This window comes from Oncorhynchus gorbuscha, linkage group LG14, assembly GCF_021184085.1.
Source record: "Oncorhynchus gorbuscha isolate QuinsamMale2020 ecotype Even-year linkage group LG14, OgorEven_v1.0, whole genome shotgun sequence".
In the NCBI taxonomy this organism is placed as follows: Eukaryota; Metazoa; Chordata; class Actinopteri; order Salmoniformes; family Salmonidae; genus Oncorhynchus; species Oncorhynchus gorbuscha.
In genome coordinates this window covers 75,226,687-75,244,726 of record NC_060186.1, presented here as the reverse complement: position 1 = coordinate 75,244,726, position 18,040 = coordinate 75,226,687, and the positions used below count along the sequence as shown (strand labels likewise).

The window sequence follows — 18,040 nt, the reverse complement described above, 5'->3', positions numbered from 1 at the left end:
GGATATGCAGCAGTGTGAAGGATATGCAGCAGTGTGGAGGATATGCAGCAGTGTGAAGGATATGCAGCAGTGTGGAGGATATGCAGCAGTGTGAAGGATATGCAGCAGTGTGGAGGATATGCAGCAGTGTGAAGGATATGCAGCAGTGTGGAGGATATGCAGCAGTGTGAAGGATATGCAGCAGTGTGAAGGATATGCAGCAGTGTGAAGTGATGAGGTGTGGAGGATATGCAGCAGTGTGGAGGATATGCAGCAGTGTGAAGGATATGCAGCAGTGTGAAGGATATGCAGCAGTGTGGAGGATATGCAACAGTGTGGAGGATATGCAGCAGTGTGAAGGATATGCAGCAGTGTGAAGGATATGCAGCAGTGTAAAGGATATGCAGCAGTGTGAAGGATATGCAGCAGTGTGGAGGATATGCAGCAGTGTGAAGGATATGCAGCAGTGTGGAGGATATGCAGCAGTGTGAAGGATATGCAGCAGTGTGAAGGATATGCAGCAGTGTGAAGGATATGCAGCAGTGTGGAGGATATGCAGCAGTGTGGAGGATATGCAGCAGTGTGAAGGATATGCAGCAGTGTGAAGAATATGCAGCAGTGTGGAGGATATGCAGCAGTGTGAAGGATATGCAGCAGTGTGAAGGATATGCAGCAGTGTGAAGGATATGCAGCAGTGTGGACAACCTTGGATCCCTTCCTAAAACATGTTTGGTGAGTCGTGGAATGAACTCTAACCAAGCCATCTATTAGTGGGTTATCTTAAGAACTTAACGTGTGAAGGCTCATTTATACGTGCTATGACACAGTATCAATACTACTGCATTGAGTCATCCTTTAGCAGTGAGTAGTGGTGTGTGTGTGTGTGTGTGTGTGTGTGTGTGTGTGTGTGTGTGTGTGTGTGTGTGTGTGTGTGTGTGTGTGTGTGTGTGTGTGTGTGTGTGTGTGTGTGTGTGTGTGTGTGTGTGTGTGTGTGTGTGTAGACTTACAGTCATCATGTCGTCACACTTCATATCAGGTGCGTCCTCGTCCTCGCTCTTGTTGTAGAACTTCCTGAAGAAGTTGAAGGCCACCACAGTGTACAGGTACACCACCACCGCCAACAAACCTACAGTCAGCACTAACTGTAGAGAGAGAGAGGGGGGTCATTACTAATGATGATGTTGAAGGCCACCACAGTGTACAGGTACACCACCACCGCCAACAGACCTACAGTCAGCACCAACTGTAGAGAGAGAGAGAGAGCGAGAGAGAGAGGGGAATTTAATATTCACATTATTCTCAACATGCAGAAATGTAAAGTGTGTTGAGACCTTTGTCAAATGCACTTTAAATAAACATGACTTCACTTGACTTGAGAGAGGATAACAACCCCGCTCCTCCACGCACTCAACTAGTTTCCAGTCGAAGCTCCCATCCACTACAGACCATGGTACCTGCCTACAGAGCAGCAAGAGGAACTCCCCCTCCCTAACTTCAGGCTCTGCTCAAACCCTACACCCCAACCCGAACACTCCATTCTGCCACCTCTGGTCTCTTGGCCCTTCCACCCCTATGGGAGGGCAGCTCCCCCTCAGCCCAAGCTCCTCTCTGTCCTGGCACACTAATGGTAGAAACAGCTTCCCCCTGAAGCTAGAACAGCAGACTCCCTGTCCATTTTTACAAAAATACCTCTTCAAAGAGTATCTTAAATAATCCCACGCTCCCCCAAGATATAAAACAAAAGCGTTTTGAGAACTAACACTAGCACAGACTTTCCCCCTAACTAGCACAGACTTTTCCCCTAACTAACACAGACTTTTCCCCCTAACTAGCAGACTTTTCCCCTAACTAACACAGACTTTTCCCCTAACTAACACAGACTTTTCCCCCTAACTAGCAGACTTTTCCCCCAACTAGCACAGACTTTTCCCTAACTAGCACAGACTTTTCCCCTAACTAGCACAGACTTTTCCCCTAACTAACACAGACTTTTCCCCCTAACTAACACAGACTTTTCCCCTAACTAACACAGACTTTTCCCCCTAACTAGCACAGACTTTTCCCCCTAACTAGCACAGACTTTCCCCCCTAACTAACACAGACTTTTCCCCTAACTAGCACAGACTTTTCCCCCTAACTAGCACAGACTTCTCCCCTAACACAGACTTTTCCCCCTAACTAGCAGACTTTTCCCCCTAACTAGCACAGACTTTCCCCCTAACTAGCAGTCTTTTCCCCTAACTAGCAGACTTTTCCCCTAACTAGCACAGACTTTTCCCCTAACTAGCACAGACTTTTCCCCTAACTAGCACAGACCTTTCCTCCTAACTAGCAGACTTTTCCCCTAACTAGCACAGACTTTTCCCCTAACTAGCACAGACTTTTCCCCCTAACTAACACAGACTTTTCCCCTAACTAGCACAGACTTTTCCCCTAATTAGCACAGACTTTTCCCCTAACTAGCACAGACTTTTCCCCCTAACTAGCACAAACTTTTCCCCCTAACTAGCACAGACTTTTCCCCCTAACTAGCACAGACTTTTCCCCTAACTAGCACAGACTTTTCCCCTAACAAGCACAGACTTTTCCCCTAACTAGCAAACTTTTCCTCTAACTAGCACAGACCTTCCCCTAACTAGCAAAGACCTTTCCCCCTAACTAGCAGACTTTTCCCCTAACTAGCAGACTTTTCCCCCTAACTAGCACAGACTTTTCCCCCTAACTAGCACAGACTTTTCCCCCTAACTAGCACAGACTTTTCCCCCTAACTAGCACAGACTTTTCCCCTAACTAGCACAGAATTTTCCCCCTAACTAACACAGACTTTTCCCCTAACTAACACAGACTTTTCCCCCTAACTAACACAGACTTTTCCCCCTAACTAACACAGACTTTTCCCCTAACTAGCACAGACTTTTCCCCCTAACTAGCACAGACTTTTCCCCCTAACTAGCACAGACCTTTCCCCCTAACTAGCACAGACCTTTCCCTAACTAACACAGACTTTTCCCCTAACTAGCAGACTTTTCCCCCTAACTAGCACAGACTTTTCCCCCTAACTAGCACAGACTTTTCCCCCTAACTAGCACAGACTTTTCCCCCTAACTAGCACAGATTTTTCCCCCTAACTAGCACAGACTTTTCACCCTAACTAGCACAGACTTTTCCCCTAACTAGCACAGACGTTTCCCCCTAACTAGCACAGACTTTTCCCCTAACTAGCACAGACTTTTCCCCTAACTAGCACAGACTTTTCCCCTAACTAGCACAGACTTTTCCCCTAACTAGCACAGACTTTTCCCCTAACTAGCACAGACTTTTCCCCTAACTAGCACAGACTTTTCCCCTAACTAGCACAGACTTTTCCCCCTAACTAGCACAGACTTTTCCCCTAACTAGCACAGACTTTTCCCCCTAACTAGCACAGACTTTTCCCCTAAGTAACACAGACTTTTCCCCTAACTAGCAGACTTTTCCCCTAACTAACACAGACTTTTCCCCTAACTAACACAGACTTTTCCCCTAACTAACACAGACTTTTCCCCCTAACTAGCAGACTTTTCCCCTAACTGGCACAGACTTTTCCCCTAACTCGCACAGACTTTTCCCCTAACTAGCAGACTTTTCCCCTAACTAGCACAGACTTTTCCCCTAACTAGCACAGACTTTTCCCCTAACTAGCACAGACTTTTCCCCCTAACTAGCACAGACTTTTCCCCTAACTAACACAGACTTTTCCCCTAACTAACACAGACTTTTCCCCCTAACTAGCACAGACTTTTCCCCTAACTAGCACAGACTTTTCCCCTAACTAGCAGACTTTTCCCCTAACTGGCACATACCTTTCCCCCTAACTAGCACAGACTTTCCCCCTAACTAGCATAGACTTTTCCCCTAACTAGCACAGACTTTTCCCCTAACTAGCACAGACTTTCCCCTAACTAGCACAGACTTTTCCCCTAACTAGCACAGACTTTTCCCCTAACTAGCATAGACTTTTCCCCTAACTAGCACAGACTTTTCCCCTAACTAGCACAGACTTTTCCCCCTAACTAGCACAGACTTTTCCCCTAACTAGCACAGACTTTTCCCCCTAACTAGCACAGACTTTTCCCCTAACTAAGACAGACTTTTCCCCTAACTAACACAGACTTTTCCCCCTAACTAGCACAGACTTTTCCCCTAACTAGCACAGACTTTTCCCCTAACTAGCATACTTTTCCCCTAACTTGCACAGACTTTTCCCCCTAACTAGCACAGACTTTTCCCCTAACTAGCACAGACTTTTCCCCTAACTAGCACAGACTTTTCCCCTAACTAGCACAGACTTTCCCCCTAACTAGCAGACTTTTCCCCTAACTAGCACAGACTTTTCCCCCTAACTAACACAGACTTTTCCCCTAACTAGCACAGACTTTTCAAATCAAATCAAAATCAAATCAAACTTTTCCCCCTAACTAGCACAGACCTTTCCCCTAACTAGCACAGACTTTTCCCCTAACTAGCACAGACTTTTCCCCTAACTAGCACAGACTTTTCCCCTAATTAGCACAGACTTTTCCCAATAACTAGCAGACTTTTCCCCTAATTAGCACAGACTTTTCCCAATAACTAGCATACTTTTCCCCCTAAATAGCACAGACTTTTCCCCCTAACTAACACAGACTTTTCCCCTAACTAGCACAGACTTTTCCCCTAACTAGCACAGACTTTTCCCCTAACTAGCACAGACTTTTCCCCTAACTAACACAGACTTTTTCCCTAACTAGCACAGACTTTTCCCCCTGACTAACACAGACTTGTCCCCCTAACTAACACAGACTTTTCCCCCTAACTAACACAGACTTTTCCTCCTAACTAGCATACTTTTCCCCTAACTTGCACAGACTTTTCCCCCTAACTAGCACAGACTTTTCCCCTAACTAGCACAGACTTTTCCCCTAACTAGCACAGACTTTTCCCCTAACTAGCAGACTTTTCCCCTAACTAGCACAGACTTTTCCCCCTAACTAGCACAGACTTTTCCCCTAACTAGCACAGACTTTTCCCCTAACTAGCACAGACTTTTCCCCTAACTAGCAGACTTTTCCCCTAACTAGCACAGACTTTTCCCCCTGACTAACACAGACTTGTCCCCCTAACTAACACAGACTTTTCCCCCTAACTAACACAGACTTTTCCTCCTAACTAGCATACTTTTCCCCTAACTTGCACAGACTTTTCCCCCTAACTAGCACAGACTTTTCCCCTAACTAGCACAGACTTTTCCCCTAACTAGCACAGACTTTCCCCCTAACTAGCAGACTTTTCCCCTAACTAGCACAGACTTTTCCCCCTAACTAACACAGACTTTTCCCCTATCTAGCACAGACTTTTCAAATCAAATCAAAATCAAATCAAACTTTTCCCCCTAACTAGCACAGACTTTTCCCCCTAACTAGCACAGACTTTTCCCCTAATTAGCACAGACCTTTCCCCTAACTAGCACAGACTTTTCCCCTAACTAGCACAGACTTTCCCCTAACTAGCACAGACTTTTCCCCTAATTAGCACAGACTTTTCCCAATAACTAGCAGACTTTTCCCCTAATTAGCACAGACTTTTCCCAATAACTAGCATACTTTTCCCCCTAAATAGCACAGACTTTTCCCCCTAACTAACACAGACTTTTCCCCTAACTAGCACAGACTTTTCCCCTAACTAGCACAGACTTTTCCCCTAACTAGCACAGACTTTTCCCCTAACTAGCACAGACTTTTCCCCTAACTAACACAGACTTTTTCCCTAACTAGCACAGACTTTTCCCCCTGACTAACACAGACTTGTCCCCCTAACTAACACAGACTTTTCCCCCTAACTAACACAGACTTTTCCTCCTAACTAGCACAGACTTTGCTGATAGCTACTATATTGAGGAAAAATGTACTTACTATGACTGAGATATGTGGCTGTCCCACCTAGCTACACCGTATATACAAAAGTATGTGGACATCCCTTCAAATGAGTGGATTCGGCTATTTCAGCCAGACCCATTGCTAATAGGTGTTTAAAATTGAGCTTTTTGAAAGATTTGCTTTTTGGTCTTAAAAGCCTAGTGCAGTCAAAATCGTGATATCCTGTGTTTTATTTAGTGCATTCGAAAAATATTCAGACCCCTTGACTCTTTCCACATTTAATTAGGTTACAGCCTTATTCTAATATAGATTTTTTTTTTATCTCATCAATCTACACAAAATACCCCCATAATGACAGAGCAAAAACAGGTTTGTGGACATTTTTGCAAATCTATAAAAATAAAAATAAATGAAATATCACATTTACATAAGCATTCAGACCCTTTTCAGTACTCAGTACTTTGTTGGGGCACCTATTTTAATCCATTTTAGATGAATACGGCTGTAATGTAACAAAATGTGGAGGTCTAAATACTTTCTGAATGGTCTGTATATATTTCCACACTAAATAATACTGTGAAATTGGGACATTTATTATGTCATTTTAATGTAATGTTGGAAAAGACCGCCTGAAATGTCAGCCTGTTTTGGTGGGATGGAGTTTTGGCCTGCCTGGCGACATCACCAGGTGGTATAAGTTAATAGACTAATAAGTAATAGTTTCAAACCTCTGCCAATTAATGTTCAGGTTACAGATTCCTTCTATTCGGCTCATCCAATCAGCCCCTCACTCCCAGACAGTCCTAGATAAATTCTTCCTTGAGAAATTTGGTCTTCGCTAAAAACTATTTTTGTTTCTTTTTGACACTTTTAATTGGGAAAAAAATAACAGTAAGGTACTTAATTGTTACCTAGAAATTATTTGATATTGAGATAAAAACGGCTGAATTGGGCCTTTAATTTAAGGTTAGGGTTTCAAGACTAGTCATTCAACTGAGACTGCTCTCCTCTGTATCACGGAGGCGCTCCGCACTGCTAAAGCTAACTCTCTCTCCTCTGCTCTCATCCTTCTAGATCTATCGGCTGCCTTCGATACTGTGAACCATCAGATCCTCCTCTCCACCCTCTCCGAGTTGGGCATCTCCGGCGCGGCCCACGCTTGGATTGCGTCCTACCTGACAGGTCGCTCCTACCAGGTGGCGTGGCGAGAATCTGTCTCCTCACCACGCGCTCTCACCACTGGTGTCCCCCAGGGCTCTGTTCTAGGCCCTCTCCTATTCTCGCTATACACCAAGTCACTTGGCTCTGTCATAACCTCACATGGTCTCTCCTATCATTGCTATGCAGACGACACACAACTAATCTTCTCCTTTCCCCCTTCTGATGACCAGGTGGCGAATCGCATCTCTGCATGTCTGGCAGACATATCAGTGTGGATGACGGATCACCACCTCAAGCTGAACCTCGGCAAGACGGAGCTGCTCTTCCTCCCGGGAAGGACTGCCCGTTCCATGATCTCGCCATCACGGTTGACAACTCCATTGTGTCCTCCTCCCAGAGCGCTAAGAACCTTGGTGTGATCCTGGACAACACCCTGTCGTTCTCAACCAACATCAAGGCGGTGGCCCGTTCCTGTAGGTTCATGCTCTACAACATCCGCAGAGTACGACCCTGCCTCACACAGGAAGCGGCGCAGGTCCTAATCCAGGCACTTGTCATCTCCCGTCTGGATTACTGCAACTCGCTGTTGGCTGGGCTCCCTGCCTGTGCCATTAAACCCCTTCAACTCATCCAGAACGCCGCAGCCCGTCTGGTGTTCAACCTTCCCAAGTTCTCTCACGTCACCCCGCTCCTCCGTTCTCTCCACTGGCTTCCAGTTGAAGCTCGCATCCGCTACAAGACCATGGTGCTTGCCTACGGAGCTGTGAGGGGAACGGCACCTCAGTACCTCCAGGCTCTGATCAGGCCCTACACCCAAACAAGGGCACTGCGTTCATCCACCTCTGGCCTGCTCGCCTCCCTACCACTGAGGAAGTACAGCTCCCGCTCAGCCCAGTCAAAACTGTTCGCTGCTCTGGCCCCCCAATGGTGGAACAAACTCCCTCACGACGCCAGGACAGCGGAGTCAATCACCACCTTCCGGAGACACCTGAAACCCCACCTCTTTAAGGAATACCTAGGATAGGATAAGTATTCCCCCCCCCCACCCCCTTTAAGATTTAGATGCACTATTGTAAAGTGACTGTTCCACTGGATGTCATAAGGTGAATGCACCAATTTGTAAGTCGCTCTGGATAAGAGTGTCTGCTAAATGACTTAAATGTTAGGGTTAGCAGTGTGGTTAGCAGAGGTGTGGACTCAAGTCACATGACTTGGATTCGAGTCAGACTCGAGTCACAAATATGATGACTTGCAACTTGACTTTGACTTTAACACCAATGACTCGTGATACCCTCCCCAACCCTCCTCAACCCTCTCCAACCCTCCTCAACCCTCTCCAACCCTCCTGTGTGTGTGTGTGTGTGTGTGTGTGTGTGTGTGTGTGTGTGTGTGTGTGTGTGTGTGTGTGTGTGTGTGTGTGTGTGTGTGTGTGTGTGTGTGTGTGTGTGTGTGTGTGTGTGTGTGTGTGTGTGTGAGTGTTTGTGTGAGTGTTTGTGTGAGTGTGTGTGTTGAGCGATTGTGTACAAGCCTACATCGCCCGATTGCGCCCCAAAGCGATCCTCGATCACTATTGGGGGGGGTCTTTCTCATGGCTACCCATGTATTTCCATTGAAATACAACATTTATTTGGAAAGTAATAAATATATAGATATTTTTTAAAAGCATTAATGATTTACGTAAATGTAATATAGTACCTATTACTCTTGTTAAAAATATGAAATGATATTACATTTGGTGAAGAGCACATTATGACTTGTTTAGGACTCAACACTTGACTTGATACTTGTCGGTCTTGACTTGGGACTTGACTTGGGACTTGACTTGGGACTTGAGTGCTAAGACTTGAGACTCTACTTACTGTAAAACAATGACTTGGTCCCACCTCTGGTGGTTAGGGTTGTTATGTTTGTTCCTTATATAATAACAAACGGGGGCGTAGGTTTAACTACTTTTAATGAACATGTACTTCAGCTAGAAAACTCTACGTTTAGCCATCCAAGGCATTCTTCCACCACCTGCCCCCCGCATAGCCTGTTGGGTAACGTAGTCTAAATGTTATTAATACATAACAACACAAGGGTTAGTTTTAAAATCATATTTTATGACTTTGTGGCTGTGCCAGCTAGTGACCACCCTGCAGAGCTGCCTCCAGAACAAGATTCATGACGAGAAACGCTGCATTGAGATGTCCCCCTGATCTACAGTCTAGTGATTAAAATGTCTGTGTGGCCCCGTGACAGTGTCTGGTGGTGTTATTGCCACGTGCCTGTTTTCCGTTGTGAGTGACGGAGGACAGGATGGTCCGGAGGGTCTTGAAGCCCATGGCGATGTCCAGCAGATGGGCAGCGAAGAAGAAGTTGTTATAGTGCCCCAGGATGGACATGGTGGCGTACCAGATCAGGTACAGGAACGACTGGCATGACAGAACAAGGAAATGTGAAGCTCAGTCCATTACATTTTTCAGTCTAAAATCAACTTGAAATTCCTAGTCCTTTCTCCTTTGTGTTTGCAGATCGAAAGGGACTGGATAGGTGTAAGCAGTATGGTGATGGCTCCAGCTAGCCTTCTGATGGCCTCAGGGTGGTTTGACTATACTCCTTACACCTATCCAGAGCCCTACTGCCAGCCACAAACACTGAAAGGGGAGGGGCTAGGTTGACAGTTTGTCTTTACTGAGGGAGTAAACACGTACATTATCAGTCAGCACCACTCCCATTTTCCAGATGTGGTACTTGGTGTCGATAGAGCTCAACCTGCCATTAGGAAACAGACAGATGTTTCTTAGCGTTGAATTAAACCAAGTTACCCACCCATTCACAATACAGTATCATGTATTTTACTGTGTTGATATGAGAGGATTACTTTCTCACTAGCGGTTAACTAAACTGAGACGCTATGTATTTCACTATGTTTATACGTGTTTATTAACAGTGCATGTAAAGGAAAAATGACATATTTACCTGATTTATTTGATATTAATGGTTAACAATTAATATTTAACTAAGAGTAAGACATTTCTCCTAATATCTATGTTTTCATGGTCTCCACTGTAGGTGGGGGTGAAGTGAATATGCTTAGATAACACACTGCTGATACTCACTGTTTACAAATGGGATGGGGGGAGTCAATGTAAATTGTACGGTGGTGATTTTATTAATCGTTCATCAGTCTTATGACTTGAGGGTAGAAGCTGTTAAGGAGCCTCTTGGTCCTAGACTTGGAGCTCCGGTACTGCTTGCCGTGCAGTAGCAGAGAGAACAGTCTATGACTTGAGTTTTGTTAAGATGATATGAGAAGAGTGGATGTCTCACCAGGATACAAGAGAAGCCGCCTCCACCACGGTCTCCTGAGTAGGGTCAAAGTCCAGGGCGCTCTTATCCAGACCCAACAGCTCAGCAATCCGCTCAGCTCCATACAGGTCTCCATACTTATTAATGACCTAAAGACAGAACAGACACATACAGGTCTCCATACTTATTAATGACCTATAGACAGACACATACAGGTCTCCATACTTATTAATGACCTATAGACAGACACATACAGGTCTCCATACTTATTAATGACCTGTAGACAGACACATACAGGCCTCCATACTTATTAATGACCTATAGACAGAACAGACACATACAGGTCTCCATACTTATTAATGACCTATAGACAGACACATACAGGTCTCCATACTTATTAATGACCTATAGACAGACACATACAGGTCTCCATACTTATTAATGACCTATAGACAGAACAGACACATACAGGTCTCCATACTTATTAATGACCTATAGACAGACACATACAGGTCTCCATACTTATTAATGACCTATAGACAGAACAGACACATACAGGTCTCCATACTTATTAATGACCTATAGACAGAACAGACACATACAGGTCTCCATACTTATTAATGACCTATAGACAGACACATACAGGTCTCCATACTTATTAATGACCTATAGACAGACACATACAGGTCTCCATACTTATTAATGACCTATAGACAGAACATACACATACAGGTCTCCATACTTATTAATGACCTATAGACAGACACATACAGGTCTCCATACTTATTAATGACATATAGACAGACACATACAGGTCTCCATACTTATTAATGACCTATAGACAGACACATACAGGTCTCCATACTTATTAATGACCTATAGACAGACACATACAGGTCTCCATACTTATTAATGACCTAAAGACAGACACATACAGGTCTCCATACTTATTAATGACCTATAGACAGAACAGACACATACAGGTCTCCATACTTATTAATGACCTAAAGACAGACACATACAGGTCTCCATACTTATTAATGACCTATAGACAGAACAGACACATACAGGTCTCCATACTTATTAATGACCTATAGACAGAACAGACACATACAGGTCTCCATACTTATTAATGACCTATAGACAGACACATACAGGTCTCCATACTTATTAATGACCTATAGACAGACACATACAGGTCTCCATACTTATTAATGACCTATAGACAGAACAGACACATACAGGTCTCCATACTTATTAATGACCTATAGACAGACACATACAGGTCTCCATACTTATTAATGACCTATAGACAGAACAGACACATATAGGTCTCCATACTTATTAATGACCTATAGACAGACACATACAGGTCTCCATATGTATTAATGACCTATAGACAGAACAGACACATACAGGTCTCCATACTTATTAATGACTTATAGACAGACACATACAGGTCTCCATATGTATTAATGACCTATAGACAGACACATACAGGTCTCCATACTTATTAATGACCTATAGACAGACACATACAGGTCTCCATATGTATTAATGACCTATAGACAGACACATACAGGTCTCCATATGTATTAATGACCTATAGACAGACACATACAGGTCCCTATACGTATTAATGACCTATAGACAGAACAGACACATACAGGTCTCCATACTTATTAATGACCTATAGACAGAGGAGACAGGGATTGATTTGGGTTTATATGATTGCTATACTACACGATGTAGTTATTATGTGTATAGTATTCGTGTGGAATCCTGTGTGAATAAGGCTGTACTCGTACCTTCCGTTTGATAAACTTGTCCCAATAATTATTGGGGAAGGATCTGCAGAAACATAAGAAGGACAACAGATATATTTCAATGTCTCTACAATTCTATTAGGAACATTCATCTGAAGCTGGTGACATTTTCAACAGACTTTTTCATATTAGTGTACACATTTCTTGACTTTGGCAGGAGCTTACCGGTACTGAGTACCGGCACCTCAAATGTTCTACTGCTTGAGTTCCTGTTCCTCTTATAGATCAGCTCAAAAAGTATTGTGGAGTTCCTGCGACTAAATATAAACTGTACCGGCACCTGTTTCAGTCCAAGGTTTTCCTCAGTGGTATGACTCACGGGGTGTTGATGACGAGGCGGTCCCACTGGCCCGTGATGTCATCGTCTGCCGGCTGCTCTGTGATGTAGAGACCTTCAAACTCCAACAGCCTGGCGATCCCCTTCTCTCTCTTAAACACCACCAGAGGCACCTGGGAGGGAAATGGATGACAGAGAGAAGGGGTGAGAGGAGAAACATAGAGGAAGAAGAGAATATGAACGGAATGACAGAGAAAGAAAGGAGATAATGATGTTGTGGATCGATGTGAACAGTTGACTGTAATAAACACCAGTCATACTGATTGATAGATTAAATGATTGTAATCACCTTGAGAAAGTAGTAGCCAACCAAACAGAGGATAGAGAGGGCTGTGTGGAACACAGCCAGGAAACACAGAGTAGGAGCCATGTAGCCTGTACTCTCCTCCAGGACAAAGTACTCCTCGCCACCTTCATCATCATCATCATCAGAACTAGTCCAAGAGTCATCCTCATCATCCTCAGCAGCAGTCACCTGAGGGGAAAACGACCCACAGAGAAAATGTGTTTTTATTTCTTTGACAGATATGGTAAAAACCCAGCAAACACACACCTCACAATCTTGTCTCAAAGTTGACACACAATAGCCTGGTTCTTGATAAGAATGTACAGAGCATTCAGAAAGTATTCAGACCCCTTGACTTTTTTCACATTTTGTTACGTTACAGGCTTATTCTAAAATGGATTAAATACATGTTTTCCTTATCAATCTACTCACAATATCCCATAATGACAAAGTGAAAACAGGTTTTAGAGAACTTTGCAAATTTATGCAAATTAAAAAACAGAAATACCTTATTTACATAAGTATGCAGACCGTTTGCTATGAGACTCAAAATTGAGCTCAGGTGCATCCTGTTTCCATTGGTCATCCTTGAGATGTTTCTACAACATGATTGGAGTCCACCTGTGGTAAATTCAATTGATTGGACATGATTTGGAAAGGCACACACCTGTCTATATAAGGTCCCACAGTTGACAGTGCATGGCAGAGCAAAAACCAAGCCATGAGGTCGAAGGAATTGTCCGTAGAGGTTCGAGACAGGATTGTGTCAAGGTACAGATCTGGTGAATCTAGACTCCTCCTAGAGCTGGCCCCCTGGCCAAATTGAGCAATCGGGGTAGAAGGGCCTTGGTCAGGGAGGTGACCAAGAACCCAATTGTCACTCTGACAGAGCTCTCGGGTTCCTCTGTGGAGATGGGAGAAACTTCCAGAAGGACAACCATCTCTGCAGCAATCCACCAATCAGGACTTTATGATAGAGTGGCCAGACAGAAGCCACTCCTCAGTAAAGGGTACATGACAGCCCGCTTGGAGTTTGCCAAAAGGCACCGAAAGACTCTTAGACCATGAGAAACAAGATTCTCTGGTCTGATGAAACCAAGATGGAACTCTTTGTACAGCGACACTCCCCATCCAACCTGACAGAATTTGAGAATTTCTGCAGAGAAGAATGGGAGAAACTCCCCAAATACAGGTGTGACAAGCTTGTCGCGTCATATCAAAGACGTCTCGAGGCTGTGCTCGCTGCCAAAGGTGATTCAACAAAGTAAAGGGTCTGAATACTTGCATATTAAATTTTTTATTCTGAATACATTTTCAAAAATATCAAAAAATCTGTTTTTGCTTCATCATTATGGGGTTTTGCGATGTCATTATAGGGTATTGTGATGTCAGTATGGGGTATTTTGATGTCATTATGGGGTATTATGTGTTGATTGATGAGAATATATATTTTTAATACATTTTAGAATAATGCTGTAAAGTAACATTTGGAAAATAGAAGGGAAATTAATACTTTCTGAACGCACTGTATGTAAATAAAATAAGATTATTATTTGTATCTTGTAGAAGAGAGAGCAAGAAAACCATGTAATGTGTATCACTGAAAATGACCTTGTAGAACAGTAGGATGAAGTTGATGGCAAACGCTACAAACAGAGCCAGGAAACGCATGTTGTAGAAGTTCCGAGCCAACGTGTTCTGGAACACATGGAACACAAAGTTAGACATTTAGTCATGAAGATACATTTAGTCATGATAATACATTCAGTCATGATAACACATTCAGTATTGGTAATACATTCAGTCATGGTAATACATTCAGTCATGGTAATACATTCAGTCATGGTAATACATTCAGTCATGATAATACATTCAGTCATGGTAATACATTCAGTCATGATAATACATTCAGTCATGATAATACATTCAGTCATGGTAATACATTCAGTCATGGTAATACATTCAGTCATGGTAATACATTCAGTCATGGTAATACATTCAGTCATGGTAGTACATTCAGTCATGATAATACATTCAGTCATGATAATACATTCAGTCATGGTAATACATTCAGTCATGATAATACATTCAGTCATGGTAATACATTCAGTCATGATAATACATTCAGTCATGATAATACATTCAGTCATGGTAATACATTCAGTCATGATAAGACATAGCAGTCTTCTGAGGTGAGCGTGACTGCAAAGAAGATGAAATGGAAGGTCACTATTGACAGCATGTGGCAGGCAGAATAACAACGGCTGTGTTTGAGAGCATCAATTCTGATCAGTCGTTGATCACCGGCTAAACAAACAGACTGACCTTCAAATAATAAGCAGTTATTTAGGAGGCAAATCAGTTCAGTTAGTTTGCAGTCTCCAACTGCAATATAATAATTATAATAATAATATAATAATAATATGCCATTTAGCAGACGCTTTTATCCAAAGCGACTTACAGTCATGTGTGCATACATTCTACGTATGGGTGGTCCCGGGGATCGAACCCACTACCCTGGCGTTACAAGCGCCATGCTCTACCAACTGAGCTACAGAAGCTACACTTTACTGCACTCAATACGCAAAGCTGTAGTCGATCTTGAACAAGTACAATGTCTCATATATTACCAGCATCTTGGCCTGGTAGACCTCCAGCCCAGCCAAGAAGCTGGCAAAGAAGGAAGTAGGAGCCTCCTTTGATTGGCTGTTTCTGGACTTGGGAACGGGCTTATCCTGAGCTACTTCCTCTTTAGGCTGCTCCGCCTTGACCTTGTCTTCCTTCTCCTTCTTCTCTGTGCTGTGAGAACACAAGATGACCGCCGATCTGTTATCGATCTGACACCAGCACATAGCTCTGACATCTGTTAGAGAGCTGAAACTCCAACACAACACACCCTTTCATTTCATTATTTAAATTTTAAGAAATAATGAGCAATTAAGATCAGACTCTTATTTGCGATAACAAACTGTCAAGATGTGAGAAACCGAGCAACGGATTTTTTATTTAAACACTTTAAATAAAGTAAATAAAGACTGAATTAAGATTTGAACATGTCCTCCATGTTACATAGCTGAAGTAAACATACACACAGAGAGGAATAAATAGTTTAGACCACTCACTCTGCTTTCTCTGGTTCCAACTCCATTGGTTCAGAAGCAGCTTTCTACATGAGAAGGACAACAGAAGGAGAGATTCAGGCTTCTACATGAGACAGACAACAGAAGGTTAGAGAGGTTCAGGCTTCTACATGAGAAGGACAACAGAAGATTAGAGAGGTTCAGGCTTCTACGTGAGAAGGACAACAGAAGATTAGAGAGGTCCAGGCTTCTACGTGAGAAGGACAACAGAAGATTATAGAGGAAACTTATTAGTGACATCATTCATGTGAAACAAACCCAGTGTTTACTGAGAACTGTACATAGAGAATCTCCATTGTATTTAATGTATTCCCTTTACCTACTGTTTTAGAGACAGGCCTACAGAATGCTCACCTTCTTCTCCACAGTGGCGGAGGTCTCAGGAGTCTCAGAGACGTCTCCCAGTCCAGGATCAACATGTTTTAACCCTTCCCCTTTCTTTGGCGTGGGATTAATCATCTCCATCAAGATGTCCTGCTCTGCCTTGTCCGACGGTTTGATGGCCTGGTCTGTTCCGCCCGACACCGAATCACCCACCTCCACCTTTTCAGTCTCCAACACGTCGCCGTGGATACCGAACTGGGTGGGATCGGGCATGTTGCCCAAGATGTCTGTCACCTTCATGTTCTTGGCTCCTTCAAGTCAAATCAAACATAATTTAAAGTCCATTTAAACAAAACGTTGCAACACCCTTATTAACATTATTCTAAAAACAATAAAACCATAGATCCCACCTTCGACGAGGCCGCCTCCGAACATGGATGACCAGATGAGGTGGAAGAATCCAAAGATGAGGCTGTAGATCCCCTTGAAGAACCCTGCGAAGAGCGTCCAGAAAAAGGAGAAGAACCCAATGATCACCTCCTTCATGCTCAGCTTCTTGGTCTTCTTGAACTGCTTCTTGAGGGTCTTGAATGTCAGCATCTGTCGGAAGTTGGAGATCTTCTTCTTGGCAGCGACACAGACCATGGTGAAAGCTGAGGAAGCCTCCAGCTCTCTCTCCTCCTCTTGCTCAGCCAGCTCTTCTAGCAAGTTGTGCACCTCCTCCTCTTCCTCCTCCGGGCGCTCCGCCACTTCTGGCTCCGAGATCTGAGACGCCAGCTGCATCTCAAAGATGGTGTCTTCGCAGAAGTTCACAAACATCTCCATCTTCTCGCTCTCTCCACCCTCGTTGACCACGTCGAAGATGAACTGTCTCTTGGACTCTTTGACCTGTGGCTTCTCCCACTGCGTGCGGCTGGACTCGCTGATCTCAAAGTAGACCCTCTCTATGCGCTTCCCTCCGCCCATGATCTCGATGCGGCCCAGGTACGGCTCGAAGTAGTTCAGCACGCTCTCAGCTGGTTCCAGGAAGGTGGCCAGACGGGGATCGTGAGGCATGTGCTCAGAGAGGTTAGTGAGCAGCACGGCTATGTTGAAGCCAATGTCTTTGGCCGGCTCGTGGAACCGCTCCACAAACTCCTCGTAGTTGAACATGTCATTCTCGTCGGCCTCGGCGCAGGAGAGGAGGAACTCAATCTCCGACTGGGTGTACTGCTTCTGGTTCTCCATGGACTTCTGGAAATCTTTTTTGGAGATGACCCCCTTGTTATCGGGGTCGTACTCCCTGAAGTTGTCAGAGGTGGTCAGGTCCTTGATCTTGAGGAACATGTCAAAGAACTTGAGGATCATCTCTACGTTGCTGGAGGACTCCACCAGAGTGTCCACCATCTGCTTTCCAATGGTTCCATTTACCACGTTGCCTAGGAGACACCACGTATCAATGGCATGTTGGTATGAATCAATGGCATGTTGGTATGAATCAATGGCATGTTGCGTTTGCACTTTACCTCCCTAATTACTTACTTACTTTTATACCTTTGTTTAACTAGGCAAGTCAGTTAAGAACAAATTATTGTTTTCAATGAGAGCCTAGGAACAGTGGGTTAACTGCCTTGTTCAGGGGCAGAACGACAGATTTGTACCTTGTTCGCTCTGGGATTCGATCTTGCAACCTTTCGTTACTCGTCCAATGCTCTGACCACTAGGCTACCTGCCGCCCCTTACTTCCTTACTTAATTACAAACTGACTTGCTTTGAATCGAACCATGGTCTGTAGTGACGACTCTAGCACTGAGATGCAGTGT

At 43.9% G+C, this 18,040-nt stretch overlaps 1 protein-coding gene across 5 annotated transcripts in view; it reads right to left on the bottom strand.

Moving 5' to 3' along the window:
* Nucleotides 1–18,040, bottom strand: part of LOC123995404 (ryanodine receptor 3-like) — a 295,285-nt gene that overhangs the window by 7,944 nt on the left and 269,301 nt on the right. For all 5 annotated transcript variants that reach the window (XM_046298980.1, XM_046298984.1, XM_046298981.1 and 2 more), the window contains 12 exons: nucleotides 16,649–17,656; nucleotides 16,269–16,549; nucleotides 15,897–15,940; nucleotides 15,405–15,573; nucleotides 14,386–14,472; nucleotides 12,778–12,963; nucleotides 12,471–12,601; nucleotides 12,134–12,176; nucleotides 10,347–10,474; nucleotides 9,728–9,788; nucleotides 9,302–9,448; nucleotides 987–1,121 (listed from right to left, as the gene is read on the bottom strand). In XM_046298980.1, the coding sequence (XP_046154936.1) occupies nucleotides 987–1,121; nucleotides 9,302–9,448; nucleotides 9,728–9,788; nucleotides 10,347–10,474; nucleotides 12,134–12,176; nucleotides 12,471–12,601; nucleotides 12,778–12,963; nucleotides 14,386–14,472; nucleotides 15,405–15,573; nucleotides 15,897–15,940; nucleotides 16,269–16,549; nucleotides 16,649–17,656 (2,420 nt within the window). The remainder of the gene's footprint in view (nucleotides 1–986; nucleotides 1,122–9,301; nucleotides 9,449–9,727; nucleotides 9,789–10,346; nucleotides 10,475–12,133; nucleotides 12,177–12,470; nucleotides 12,602–12,777; nucleotides 12,964–14,385; nucleotides 14,473–15,404; nucleotides 15,574–15,896; nucleotides 15,941–16,268; nucleotides 16,550–16,648; nucleotides 17,657–18,040) is intronic.